Genomic DNA, 13,177 nt, shown 5'->3' on the forward strand with positions numbered 1-13,177 from the left:
GCGCCGATCCTCGGAAGTCTGTAGAAAGCGCAGATGCTATTGCACTTGTGCGCTCCAAGGAAACGCTTGATTCCGTCCATCCCCAAATTTCCTTTTCCGTAGCCCTTCCTATCACAGGTGTGAATTTGTGGATCAGTCCATAGGTCCCCTACACCCTGCAGATCGCACACCAACAGCCTGTTCCCACTCGCCTCCCAGGTGAAGTGGCTGAATGCCTGAGGCGTGTTCCTTTCGTCATCGCTCCAGTCCCAGTTGTTGTTCCACTTCCTGTAGGTTCCAGAGATGAACTTCTCAACACCGCAGAAAGGGCGTCCGGGTCGGTCCACCAGTTCCAGCACGTAGGCCGCTATGAAGTCAACTGACTTGGGGGGGCTCTTCTCGTTGAACCTTTGAGCCCACATCCTCGCCTCCATCTGCATCTGAACGTCCTCAAAGAACTGCTGAGACGACTCACCCGCGTCCTTAGAGAACTTGACGACACACATGCCAGCGACGCCAGGAGTCGCCAAATCCCACATTCGATGCGCAGTACGCATCGCCCCCTCTGCGAACGGCTGCTGTTCGATCCTGCAAAGGAACGCGGTCCTCGTCCACTTTCCTGCTCTGGGATCGAACTCATGCCTAATCGCCTTTTCCACCCCACTCAGGTCAAACGCGTCATGATCGGCATACTGCGGCATGTATCTCTCCCCGACATCGGCCTTGTCGGCCTTCTTTGCAGCAGCGTTGCCTTCAGCCGCCTGCCCGTTCTTCTCATCTCTGTCCTCGTTCCCAACGATTAGGATCGCAAGCAACGGAGTCTTTCGCTCCTCGTACTGCTGCTGGGTGATCTGGCCGTTGTCCAGGAGCTTCTTCAGTTTCCGCAGCTCCTCAGCAGCCTTCTCTTCCTCGGATCGCAGCTTTTGGCCACGCATGGTTGCGAGACAGACCCTTCACCGCATCATGTGGCGATGGACTGAGACGTTAGAGCGCTTCCTTACGGCATCACAACCTCCTCCATGTCAACGAGGTCAGATGACCTAGATTATGCCTCGCCGCGTGCTACCTGCAGGAAACGCACCGTCAACCGACCCGAAGAGGATGGAAGGAGACTCTTGCTCCTGAGGATGCGCTCACGTCGCGTGCCCGTAAGGCGCAACTCCCTTCCTCACTCTCATGCTCATGCACGGCATCGGCTCTCTCCTCTGGGACATTTCTATGGCGCCACTTGGAGCCTTTCCTCCCTCTTCCTCCTCGCAGCCATGCATGATCTTCTGCTAGATCCCTGGAACTTGTCGCCTGCAACAGTATCTCTCCTTCCCTTCTCCTCCTTGCTCCTCTCTCGCTCACTTTGCTCCCTCCCTCCCTCCCTCCATGGACGATCGCTATCCCACAAACCTCGCGCCACCATAGCGCCACTACCCCCACCCCCCTGCCCGAAACTCTCCGACTCATTGTTTACTCAATCGCGTTCTATTTGGACATCTCGATTACATCAAGCTCGCTCCGTTGTAGAAATAGTGGATCTGCAAAGGCATCAAATTCTAATCTAGAAAAACTTAGTACAGATTGATCCAATTTGGAATGTCCCACAAATGACCATCCCCACCCCCGAATAACTTTCTCCTGTGGGATTCTACTAGTGCTAGCTGCTAGTTCCCCTCCCCTTCCCCTTCCCCTTCCCCTCCCCTTCTCCTCCAACTTCCCACTCTCCTGCTCTTGCCTTCTCCTTTCTCGCTTGTTTCTCCCTCTCCTCCCTCCCCTCCCTCCTCTCCCTCCCCTCTTCCTCGTCTCCTTCGTCTCTCTCTCCTCCCTCGTCTCTCCCCACTCCCCCCCCTCCCTCCTCCTCCCCCCTCTCCTCCCTCTCTCATTCTCTTCTTCTCGGCGCCACCATCTGTCTTATGAAGCAGCCGCCATGTCGGGCTCAGCCTTGCTTGCAAAGTTCATCATGCAGTACCTTCCGAGCTGCTCATGCGGCAACGAAGAAGACATCGGAGTGACAAAGGAGAGTCTCCCCACCAAGGAGAATGACTCGACCCGAAGGTCTTGGACCACTCTCCTCGCTCCCTCTTTGCGCTGACCCGGCGTGACTGGCGCAGGGCCGTATCGATCAACGAGTTCTTTACCATGAGTGAGATGCAGTACATGGGCCGGTGGGCAGACGAAGTGCGTGTGATCTTCGACGGGACCCTTCCGCCCTCGTGAGCTTGACGCTCCTCCGATTACCAACACCTCACTCTCTCTCTGCAGCATGCACGGGAAGTCGATGCTCGAGAATGGCGTGCCCATAGCGCTGGTGAACCCGGCAGCACCTGACCCCAAGTGCTTGGCAGCATGCGATACCCGTCTCTTCCTGACCTGCGGCTTGCTGCAGGTATGTGATCATCCACGAGATCATGCACCACCACATGGACAACCTGGGATGCCCGAGCTTGCTGGTGAGTGTCGTTGAAGAGCCGCCGGAATCTTCTTGGCTGCGGGCCGTCAGGTGGGGAGGACGGGAAGGGAACGTCGTCTCTTGCGTGAGAGTGTCTGTAGCTTCAAGGTGTTCACCAACGGGATCCTGGTGCAACTGTGGGAACTAATCCAGCACTCCCGCTTCAACGTCATGTGATGCAAACCCTGTTGGGAGCCTCTGAGGGAAACGACTCTGACCCTTGTTGCTCTCGCTCGCTCGGTTGGCTGCGCATGGAAGGTTGAGGAGGGTGTTCCGGTATTGGAGTCCCTTGTGCACGATGGTGGTTGTGAGATAGAATTCTGGGATCAGGTGCGGGCCGGAGAGTGCGCGCGACCGACAGTACATCCGCTACATGGAACAAGGAAAGTTGCACTCGTACGGGCTGTAAGATCATGAACTCTCATAGCTCCTTTGTAACTTGTAGTCCAGAGAGAAAACAGGCAACACGCAAGCTCGTAATCTGGATGTGACTGCCCCGACGTGTCGTAGAGACGAATGACCACTGCTTGTAGATAGCTGTGCACTTGGCGGTGATATGGATGGAGGGATCGGATGACGTGAAGCAGAGAGTGATCGATTTCATCCTCCGCACATACAAGGATGGGAGCGATATTGTGTGCCTCTGATGATGATCTTGCCCATCTGACAGCGTGACACATGACAGCTTCGGTTGGGGGAGAGCATCGTCTGTTGCATACAACCCGAGGATGTAGACTTCTTTTGCATGGACAAGAATGAGGCGCGCAGAGTCTTTTCAGACATGGTAAAGGAGATGGAGGTCAGGGTGTGTGCGACTGGTCGCCCGAGACCTGATCCTTTGCTAGAAAATTTTGCGAATAATCGACACCAAGATGCACGTGTACGTCGGCGACATCGCGGTAGAGGGCAAGTTGATCAATGATCGTAGCTGGACTTCGACAAAGGCACGGCCGCAGGACTCCTTGCGTTCCTGACGTTCGTCTTCAGGTGATGTTCTCGAGTCAGCCTCTCGACGTCAACATGCTGAATCAAGCAGGAAATGTTTAATTACAGAGGTTGGATTTCGAAGGAGAAACAATATTCAAATGGAATCTAGGAAGGACTCCCGACCGACCACTTCACGACCCGTCGCTCTCCATAGCCTCCTGCCGGACCCGAACAGGAGGCTTGCGACTCCTTATCCAGCTGAGATGGAGCTGAGCTGGGATTGTGCCAAACCCGTTGGGCCCGGCAACAGTCCCAGTCTCTGCCACTTTCTCAACCCAGAAGAGATCAAACCCGTTTCCCTGTGGTCAACTTTCAGTCTCACAAAACCGTGACGCGGCATGGCCTCCAACCTGCAGCAACGCAAAAACCTGCCACAGTTCACCCCAAGTCTTGAGCCTCTTTGAGACGTCATCGAGGTGCAGCTCTAGCAGGATCTGAGCAGAGATCAGCCCAAAATTACGAGTCGCTGCGCAGCATACCTGGTCGACCTGATGGAGGACAGACGTCGGCTCTGACTGGAAAATCTTCATCATCCCATCCCACTCGCATCCTAACAAGCTTCAGATCCGAACATGTCTCCGAGAGGCCCTTACCATTGCAGTCGAACTTGAGGAGGTCCACCTGACAGCCGGAGTGCTCGGTGGTCCGAGCAAACAAGCACAACTCGGGCTCTGTTGACTTGATCAGAGTCTGAAGGCCGTCCACCCTCTTGGAAGTTGCCTGGAGCACTGATAGGTCAGTCTGAAGCAGAGCAAGTAAAGAAGCGCACTTCATAGATCATCGACTGCGCCATCCAGTTTGACCCTCCAACGATCCTCCACCCTGGGCCAACGGCTGCGATGTCGTACCCAGGGTGCAGCTTCGAGTTGTACTTTTCTTTGACGTTGTCTGTCTTCTCTAATTTGAACCTCTTGAGCTTCACAGATGCGCTCTCCTCCCCGCTCCCAAGGCCTTGGTTGTGAAAGTTGACCTGGAGAACGGATCAGCTCCATAGCAAGCGGCACAGGCCGGATCGGTCACCCATCCTTCGAAGTGGGTGGAGTCCTGACTAAAGTCGTTCTGGAAGAACTCGACTTGGTGGTCGAACCCATCAACCTTGCAGCCAAACTTTCTTGCAAGCTCGATCTCAAACGATGGGTCCAGCCCTATCCCCACACTCAGCACCCTACAGTCTACCTGTACCAGTCCCAGTGACGAGAAGCTCTGCGATGAAGTGACGCCGACTTGACTGAGCCTGTTTCCTAACGGCCCATCAAGACATACCATCCACCCCTGATGCCCTTCCGCCCCTATTCTCATCGGCCGAAGACAATCGTACATGACCTCCCCGTTCAGCATTCGCTGCAGCAAGACCTCTTCGACGGACTTGTGCGTACCCATGGACACTGAGATGCTCCCTGCGTTCGACGCGATGAGAATCGCGAGTACGACGTTTGACAGGAGAAGGACAGCTGCTGCTGTCTTGAACGAGATCTGCAGCTTGTGATTCATCAATGTCTGCATCCTCCTACGAAACGACAGGCAAAACGTCAGACTTGCATAGCAAGGGCAGCAGCAAGCAAGCTGGTGGAGAACGCGAGTGAGGACATCTGCATGTGGTCAACTCACTTGGGCAGGTCTGTTTCAGCCTCCTCCATCTCCCTCCTCCTCCTCAGCCATCGCGTCGAGTCACGCACCATCCCCTTCGATCCTGCTTGTCCCACCATCCTGACTGTCGGGGACCCCACAGACCCTCACTGACACGGGAATTCTTGAAGCCCGGGCGCCCCGGGCCGGCCGCGGGCCCGGACTGGGCAGCACCGGCAGCGGCTCCGCCGCCGCTGCGCAGTCAGGCGGCCAGGTTCTGTGAACTAGACTGCGGCTCTGAGTCAGCCGCCGGGCGAGGTCGGATGGCGGCCGGACTGCCGCCAGGCTGCGGCCGTGAGACCGTGGCTGCCGAGAATGTAGTTTACTGAAACTTTATTCTCTCCAGGTTGGACCTTGAAAGAAGGCATGCAATCAAATTGTCCTTCTGCAACGACTGCCCCCGCGAATACTGGAAAATTCTCAAGCCATCGAAACCTGCAAGATCAGTAGGCCGTTGGCAAACGGTGACGGTGCACAGTAGTAACACGCGTGTGCTGATGTTAGAGGACTACACCATGCTTCTTCGCGGCTTCCTCGATGATGCTCTTGTGAGAGGCGTACAGCTTCAGATCCGGGACGATGTCCATCCAGCATACCGCCCCTGCGTCATCTCCCGCTTCCAGCTTAATCTCCGCTGCTATCGAGTCGTCCACGTGAAAGTTCATGGCGACCGTCTCCATCCATGCGTTGTCAGTGTTCCTGGGATCGTCGACGTAGCCCTTGAAGATCTCGATGCCATGGGCAAACATCTCATCGATCTTAGCCATGATCTTGTCTGCCTCCTCCTTCGACTTGCTGTTCAGGTCCATGGCTTCCTCCCCGAACTCTCTCTTCAGGGTCAGAGACACCGTCTCTCCGGCCTCTACCATGCCTCCTGGGATCGCCCATCCTCCTCCGTCCTTCCTCTTGATGGCGATGAACTGCAGTTTGCCCTCGAGGAATCTCGTGACGATTGGATCCGCGGCATGATTCGGGCCCCACCTGCCTAGGAGCCCCCGGCCTGTCATCCCAGTCCGCCCGACGGGATTCAACGGTCTCCCAGTCTCTTTGTCGATCTTGTACTCGCCCGTGAAAGACTGCCTGTCAATCTTGCCGTCGATCTTGTTGAAGGAGATAGTGGACGCGTCCTGGCTGTCAGCCCATACGGGTCCAGCAAGAACCGATGTGGCAGTGTACTCCACGGGCTGGTAGTCACTCCAAGGCTTGTCGAACTTGACATGCTCGTCGGGCACGTGGGCTCTCTTCACTTCTGAGCCGGGATAAGAGAGCTTCTCCACGGCATCATCCAGACCCCTGGCCTTGTAGTGTAGCATGCGGCAGATGGAGGCTGTCCTGGAACCTGAAAAAGGCAAATGAGATGTGAATGCGAAGGTGCAAGTTCTGCTTCTTGACACTATCTTATCCTTGATCCCCCATCCGAACGCAACGTTGCCGATCGAGAGGGAGCCCACCACCAAACTCCTCCAAACCACTTGCTTCGTCACAGCAGCAGCGCGGCAAACACAGGGAGGCATGACGTGGAAGGGTCGAGCAAGCAGGGGAGAGCTAGCAGGGAGCTGTTTCCATCAGAGGCATGTGCTCTCAGCCTTGTCTGCTGCTCTCTCCCTTCCTCCTCGGCAAAGTTGCGATGATGCCATGACAGGTCACTGGTACCCGCAACTTCGGCGAAATTACTCATCAAGGAAGTTACAGTAGATAAATCCGTTACACAACCGTTGAGTTAGAAGTTAACACTGTCGTTATGAATCCGTTACCATTGGCATCATGCACAGTTTGTGTGGAGCGGTGAAGAGCCGCGATAGCGCTGGACGCGCATGTTGAGTCGAACGTCTCCTCCTCTCTCATAGTTTCATCCTCCATCTACATCATGCTTCCTCGCTCTTCAGCGCGTTCCCTGAGCGTCTACCTGGCTGTCTTTGTCCTCTCCTGCTCCCATGTCCTTACCGCGAACGATGACGATGCGGATGGAGGCGGAAAGGTCAAGCTCAAGTTCTCGTATCCTCGAAGGGTACCGAGAGTTTCTATGTCAACAATCAACAGCATGAACAAGCTCATGCCGCCCAAGCCAGCGAGTTGGCCGACCGCGTTCAGCATCAAGTTCAGAACAAACATTACCCAGGGCTCAACCAAACAGCAGAGGGAGGGACTTTTGTGGTATGATGCGAGCCAAGGTCAAAGGATTTTTCACCAGAGAGGAAGTTCTGAGTGTGTACAATATTACAAGACGAAGGAAAACTGCTCGCTGGTATTCAACTCAGAAGGAATGTACGCTCTGGTGTCAAGCTCCTCCTCCTCGTCGTCGTCGTGCTGCCTGGACCTACCCAACTTCCATGCGCCGAGGCCCAACTGGACACAAACGAAGCACACCTTTATCGAGACTAAGAAGATCAATGGCAGGATGTGCCATGGATTTCGCTATGCCGAAACTTCGTTTTCGCGCAGCCATGCTGCTAAAGGACATGTGTACTGGCAGGATGTCAAGACGGGGCTGCCTTGCGCATTCATGTTTGACGATTCAGACTTTGATTGGTACTTTGACGTTACCTCGGTCTTGTACGGACCGCAGGACGCAAAGCTCTTTGCTGTGTCTGCAGAGTGCATCTCTCAAAAATGTTCCACAGACGCGTCCCGGTCCTCTGTCGCCTAGTGGGAGGCTGCGAAGGAGAACTTGGGCTTTCATTCAGAAGTTCAAATCATTGGAAAAAATAAATTCTTGTTGAGTCTCAGCACAGCAACTTGATCGGACCGCAACATGAAAAAACTTTCTGTTTGTCGAAAACTCTTCTTGAAATTATGGAATGTTGCTGGCCGCTACTTTGAAAAGAAATTGAAAGGCCAGAGGAGCGAGCCTCCCCTCCTAGTATCACCTTCCGCCGCCTTCCCCTGTCCTCCTCCGCTGCCCAAGATCGGAGATAGCCCGATGCTCGTCGAGATCTCGTCCAACGTCCGCACTACCTGATCTGCCGTCGGCCTGCGCCTCCTGACAGGGACAGGTCAACCACTCAGCTCACACCTACAGCCAGTTGTACCTGTCCGCATTCCAGCACTTCTCAATGAGCTGTCTCAGTTTCCGTGGGACGCTCTCGAACGGTTCGACGTCCAGAGGAGGCCTCCTCCCGTCCTGCGCAAGGAGGTCAGGGACCAGGAATCGCACTTGGTGTACATGCTCCACCTGCCAAAAGATCGGCAACATGCCGTCCAGATTTGGCACATCGTGGAATGGGATGTCACCAACGATGAGCTCCCACATCAGCAGCCCGAGACTGGGTCATGACGTCAGCACAGCTGGGACGGGAGCTTCAGCGTTCTACACCTGAACACATCGCTGGCTGGCGTGCATTTCCCTTGCAAGAGGGTCTCGGGGGCGATGTAGGGGTACGTCCCAGCCTTGCCTACCTTGGTGGTGGCATGCCCCACGGTCTGCAGACTAGGATCCGTCCGGAGAGCAGCTAGGCCCACGTCGCAGAGCTTGCAGACGATGGTCGAAGGCTTCCCGGATGTGAGCTTCTCGGACAGGAGGACGTTCTCTGGCTTCAGATCCCTGTGGACGATGCTGACGAACTTGTTGGTCCCAAAGACGTCATGCTCAGGAGCATGCAGGCCGCGTAATGCCATGGCGACTTGTCGCATGATCGTGAAAGCGAGAGGGAGAGGGAGCCTCTGACCTGGCGGTTACGTCAGCTCAGGGATCATGGATCAGCAAGGGGCGATCAATGACGTGCCTTTGCGCTTCATCACCAGCAGGTTGTCGCGGAGGCTTCCTCCTTTCATCAGCTCCATGCATATTTGCACGACGATCTTCGCATCAGCTTGATCATGTTGCAAAGAGAAGCCGTAGAAGTCAACGACGCCACACTCTGGCCTCTTGGAGAGGTAGTCCAACACCTTGAGCTCGTGTAGCCAATTCTTGAAGAAGTTGGTCTGCCTTTCCCCCATCCCGGCGATGAAAGAGAAAACCTTGCATGCACAAGGACCGTTCTGCTGAGACCTAGATGACGAGCAGGAAGGCCGGGGAGCGTCTGCTTCATAGACTATCGCGAACCCCCCGGCTCCTAGTTGCCGCTTCTTCTTGATAGCAGCGTGCTCGATGGTGGGATTCGGCAGAGTGCCAATTCGATTGTTGAGCCTGAAATCGCAAGTATGAGGGAGACAGGAACGAGGGGGGAAGGCCATACCCGGCTGTCAGTGCATCAAACTCGTTCTGGTCGTCATAGTCCTCGCTTGCCCACAGCGGCTCTCCGTCCTGAGGGCACTCCTGCGCCAGCAGCGACATCTGGGAAGGGGTCAGGGCTCCTTTTACAGCCTCCATGGCAGGTACCTTTGTGTTGCGATGCCTTTCCCGCCAGAGCATCCGAGGGGAGAGGAGACACGCAACAAGGCAGGCCAGCACGCCATCGAAGCAGCCATTGCCGGTGTCCCGCCGTGCTCCCCCCCTCAGGCCCAGGCGCAGGGGGGCCGTCGTGCGTGAAGGACAGCAGGTTGCGCCATGAGAGGACGGAGAGAGATCCTTGACATGAGGATGACGGACATGGTCATGCAAGTGAATGCCGCAGACAGAAACAGCAAAGGATACGCAGAGGAAGGCAACGAGCCTGACCTCTCCCTTGCGCCTGATGTCGTGCCTAGCGCCGTACAAGCCGCATCTCGTCATAGAGGGGCTCGTCATGCTCCCTGTGGCCCGTCTACCCCCTCAATCGCATCCTCACGCTTCTGCCGATGAGATCTGCATGGAAGGAAGTGCCGCTCAACCGCTCGTCCCTCGCCCCCTGTGCATTCTCGCCACCCTCTCCATCTGAGAGCTATGCTGCATTGTGGGATATCATATTTTTACTCAACTGTGGACTAGGAAAAGATGGCAGAGGGAAAGGACTGCCATTCATCGATGGATGGCAGAGGAGGAAGGAAGGGAAGGAGGAGAGGGATACAGGGCAAGAGAGGAAGCTGAAGGGAGCACAGGGAGGAGGGCTTGTTGAAGGGAGCACAGGGAGGAGGCTTGTTGAAGGGAGCACAGGGTCCTTGCGAGAGAGAGAGAGGAAGGGGGAACGAAGGCAGAGGAAGGTCGAGGTGTGAGTATGTTGAACCATCCCCTTCAAGAGAACCTCATCCCAGCGGCGACTCTCAGGAATCTCAGCGATCGGGTATATGAGAAGAGGAAGGCGGCAGCTCTCGAGATCGAGAATCTCGTCAAGGAGCGCATGGAGAGTCCGTTGGGGGGGCGGCAAGACATTGAGAGGATCCTCACCGTCCTCGGCAACGACTATGCGCTGTCCAGCCAGGCAAACCTCCGCAAGGGAGGTCTGATCGGGATGGCAGCAGCGGCGCTCGGGCTGGGAGCAGATGCATGGAGGTAGTCTGAGCATGGCATGTTGTCTTCGGCAGCTCATGAGAGTGTAGGTGGTTGACCTTGTTGCTACCCCCCATCCTCAACTGCTTCATGGATCAAGACAGCCGTGTCAGATATTACGCCTGCGAGGCCTTGTACAACGTGGCCAAAGTGACCAAGACGAGGATCTTGAATCATTTCAATCAAGTCTTCCGAGGGCTGTGCCAGCTGTGTGCAGACGCTGATCAAGTAATGGACGTGGTGCCATGGTGGGTTGCCTGACAAGTCCGCAGGGGGTGAAGAACGGGTCGCAGCTTCTTGACCAACTCCTCAAGGTCTACTTGCTCGCACATCATGCGGCGCTCACCCGTGCCGTAGGACATCATCGCAGAAAGCACCTCCTGGAACATCTCGGAATTCATCCCGGTCGAGCAAGTTATGTGTTGTGAATGTGACGAGTTGACATGCAAGTCACCAGGTCTTGAAAGAGCACCTGGAGCACACGGGCAGCTACGTGCGGCACTTCCTCCTCGGTTGGATCGCAACGCTGCAGTCCATCCCTCATTTCGAGATCCATAAGGTTCAGTGTTTCCTTGCGGGGTCTGGTGCGGGTGACGGGCCTGGCTTGCAGTACCTCTCTGAGATTCTCTATGGTGTAATCATTATGTTGGATGATGACAACAAAGAGATCAGACAGCAGGCCGATAGGTGACGTCGGCAAGACATTCTTTGTTGATTCCTGTCTAAAGCCTTGGTTCTAGTGTATTGTCGCACTTGCTGCGAACTTTGCAGTCTTCAGAAGGTGATGCTTAGAGGTTTGCGGTGTTTAAACTCAGATTTGTGGATTGTTCAGATATCAATTACAATCATATCATGCCTGTTCTTGTAAGATGCGCCACGTTGTCTCCACCGAAAGAATACGGAATGAAGGCGGTAAGTTTGGATTGAACGTCTTGCTCTGCTCCTCCAAAGGGTCAAATTGAAGCATTGGTGATTATGCCGAATGTCATCAGAACGAGTCAAGTGCGTCGTTGGATCAATACTCAAAGAATGAAGGTGAAATCTTGCTAATGAAGTCTATACCCCCGACTGTCTGGCAGACCTGGTCAACCGAGTCGCTTTGATGTGGATCGTGCAGCTCATGGAGAAAGGAAAGAAGAGGGTAGAAGACCAACATCCGTGTCCTGCGCAATATTAACGATGATGCTAGATTCTTCCCTTTACCGGCGAGCTTGTTCGGATGCTGCTGATGGTGACCGGTTCGGATGGTTGGTATGATTCTCACTGGTGTGAAGGCGGAGGAGAGCAGCGACAAGGTCAGGGAGTTGTCGAGCGAGATCGACGACGCTCTCCGGCAGCTGCTGGAGGAGGAACAGAGAAGAATTGAGAGCCCCAAAGGTGAGGAAGAAGGATTGTCATCTAGGCTGATACGCTGAGATGCATCAGCAACCTCTGGACCGACTGTTGAGGTCGGGGGAGGATTTGACATCGTGGAAGTTGCGAGTGCTGTGATAGCATATCTGAAAGCTCCGCTGGTAGCTAGCAAGGCCTCTTGCTGGTGTAAGATGATGACGCGTCCAGGTGGGCAGCAGGCTGAAGGCCCTGTCGTGGTTCGATCTGCTCGTCGACATGATGGAGACTTGCCGGGCTGACCTCAGGACCAACCTGCTCGCTGCTCTGATTCACGCGCTGCACGATGAAGAGTCCGAGGTCAGAGAGGGCCCGCATGTGATCCGCCCTTGTGACGGGGAAGCAGGTGGTTTCCAAGTCCCTGAGGATCCTGCGGAAGCTGTCCAACAAGGGATGGGGAGATGTGCTGCCCATGATTGTCAACGCCATGATCCAGTTCTTTCAGTCAGATCCCGCCATTCTTCAGGTGAGATGCCCTGAGTGCTCTACATGAGGGGTGAAGACGCACCTCTTCCGCACAGGAGAGGAGCGGAAAGATACTGAGAGAGCTTTCCGTCATCTTGGACTCTGAAAGCGTGTACCTGGAGTTCGCCAAGGCGCTGGACGGGAAGGAGGACGACCTGGGCTCGAGGATCATCGTTGAGAAATTGACCATCATCCTGCTATCAGTGAGTGCACGTCGAGCTCCCCTGACTTGAGACTTCTGACACGTCCTCAAGGTACCCGAGCTCTCTCCCTTCAGGAACAAACTCATCGGTTCGAAGCCCAAACTGCTCTCGCAACAGAATCTCAGCATCGAGAACGAGCAAGGTCGGGCCCTGGCGTCCCGCGCTGAAGGAGAGTTGGATCTCTTTGCTTCCCTCCTTCCAACCTGGATGCACGTACCGGCATGCGCTCTTGCTCTCAGCCTGCTGGCTGGCAAGTACGAGCAGTCGTACGAGCTGGTTGTGGAGATGGGGGATAGGATGCGAGACCTTCCTGGGGAAGAGACCATCTCCATCCTCATCCAGTTGGATCAGCTTGTGCAGCTCATAGAATCCCCGGTGTTTGCTCCCATGAGGATGCAGCTGCTCGAACCGGCCGAGGTGGGTCGACCCTTCCATCATCTCTCGCCATGCTGTACTCACTTCCTCCCAGCACCCGTACCTGATCAAGACCATGTTCGGGATCCTGATGCTCCTGCCTCAGAGCGAGGTGAGCCGTCTGACCGCGGCTGATGCTGTGCTGAAGGGTTTGCTCTATCCAGGCCTTCGACATCCTACGAAAGCGTCTCAAGAGTGTGCCAGCCCTGGCGATGCTGGCGTTGTACAGACCGAAGTGAAGAAGATAACCAGATGCAATCCTCCTGCTTCATCATCGAGCTTGCAATCGTCTTTCCCTCCCTCCCTCCCTCCCTCCCTCCCTCCCTCCCTCCC

General features: G+C 55.3%; 7 protein-coding genes across 7 annotated transcripts; 3 read left to right on the plus strand and 4 right to left on the minus strand.

Annotated features, from left to right (window-relative positions):
- Positions 1-14: 14 nt before the first annotated feature.
- GUITHDRAFT_67435 (hypothetical protein) lies at positions 15-680 on the minus strand (the record flags this gene model as incomplete). The annotated part of the gene is made up of 1 exon (XM_005836828.1): positions 15-680. A coding segment is annotated over one exon (666 nt), but the record flags the coding sequence as incomplete, so codon positions are not given.
- A 1,214-nt stretch (positions 681-1,894) lies between these two features.
- On the plus strand, positions 1,895-3,463 carry GUITHDRAFT_104303 (hypothetical protein; the record flags this gene model as incomplete). The annotated part of the gene is made up of 11 exons (XM_005836829.1): positions 1,895-2,022; positions 2,079-2,180; positions 2,230-2,301; positions 2,354-2,467; positions 2,518-2,589; positions 2,747-2,821; positions 2,867-2,903; positions 2,950-3,051; positions 3,102-3,215; positions 3,262-3,315; positions 3,404-3,463. 11 exons carry the CDS (start codon positions 1,895-1,897, stop codon positions 3,461-3,463), a joined length of 930 nt encoding a protein of 309 aa, XP_005836886.1.
- A 71-nt stretch (positions 3,464-3,534) lies between these two features.
- On the minus strand, positions 3,535-4,906 carry GUITHDRAFT_104304 (hypothetical protein; the record flags this gene model as incomplete). Its single annotated transcript, XM_005836830.1, has 6 exons — positions 3,535-3,702; positions 3,754-3,837; positions 3,883-3,953; positions 3,997-4,123; positions 4,173-4,373; positions 4,424-4,906. The coding sequence occupies 6 exons, from the start codon at positions 4,904-4,906 to the stop codon at positions 3,535-3,537; spliced, it is 1,134 nt and encodes a 377-aa protein (XP_005836887.1).
- Positions 4,907-5,348: 442 nt separating this feature from the next.
- On the minus strand, positions 5,349-6,673 carry GUITHDRAFT_151328 (hypothetical protein). The gene has a single exon (XM_005836831.1). It carries the CDS (start codon positions 6,541-6,543, stop codon positions 5,530-5,532), a length of 1,014 nt encoding a protein of 337 aa, XP_005836888.1. The 5' UTR covers positions 6,544-6,673; the 3' UTR covers positions 5,349-5,529.
- A 223-nt stretch (positions 6,674-6,896) lies between these two features.
- GUITHDRAFT_104306 (hypothetical protein) lies at positions 6,897-7,676 on the plus strand (the record flags this gene model as incomplete). The annotated part of the gene is made up of 1 exon (XM_005836832.1): positions 6,897-7,676. One exon carries the CDS (start codon positions 6,897-6,899, stop codon positions 7,674-7,676), a length of 780 nt encoding a protein of 259 aa, XP_005836889.1.
- Positions 7,677-8,042: 366 nt separating this feature from the next.
- Positions 8,043-9,302, minus strand: GUITHDRAFT_104307 (hypothetical protein; the record flags this gene model as incomplete). The annotated part of the gene is made up of 5 exons (XM_005836833.1): positions 8,043-8,150; positions 8,202-8,292; positions 8,343-8,689; positions 8,768-9,155; positions 9,205-9,302. The coding sequence occupies 5 exons, from the start codon at positions 9,300-9,302 to the stop codon at positions 8,043-8,045; spliced, it is 1,032 nt and encodes a 343-aa protein (XP_005836890.1).
- A 799-nt stretch (positions 9,303-10,101) lies between these two features.
- Positions 10,102-13,083, plus strand: GUITHDRAFT_104308 (hypothetical protein; the record flags this gene model as incomplete). Its single annotated transcript, XM_005836834.1, has 19 exons — positions 10,102-10,376; positions 10,424-10,601; positions 10,646-10,687; positions 10,731-10,778; positions 10,831-10,932; positions 10,984-11,060; positions 11,114-11,154; positions 11,206-11,285; positions 11,366-11,408; positions 11,453-11,514; positions 11,563-11,604; positions 11,648-11,750; positions 11,799-11,887; positions 11,934-12,062; positions 12,109-12,228; positions 12,284-12,430; positions 12,482-12,847; positions 12,900-12,956; positions 13,009-13,083. 19 exons carry the CDS (start codon positions 10,102-10,104, stop codon positions 13,081-13,083), a joined length of 2,076 nt encoding a protein of 691 aa, XP_005836891.1.
- Positions 13,084-13,177: the final 94 nt, after the last annotated feature.

The sequence above is a fragment of the Guillardia theta genome (genome assembly GCF_000315625.1).
Source record: "Guillardia theta CCMP2712 unplaced genomic scaffold GUITHscaffold_16, whole genome shotgun sequence".
NCBI classification, from domain to species: domain Eukaryota; class Cryptophyceae; order Pyrenomonadales; family Geminigeraceae; genus Guillardia; species Guillardia theta.

Coding starts and splice junctions, on each gene's coding strand:
- GUITHDRAFT_151328 (XM_005836831.1), bottom strand. CDS start 6,543: ATGCCTCCCTGTGTTTGCCGCGCTGCTGCTGTGACGAAGCAAGTGGTT.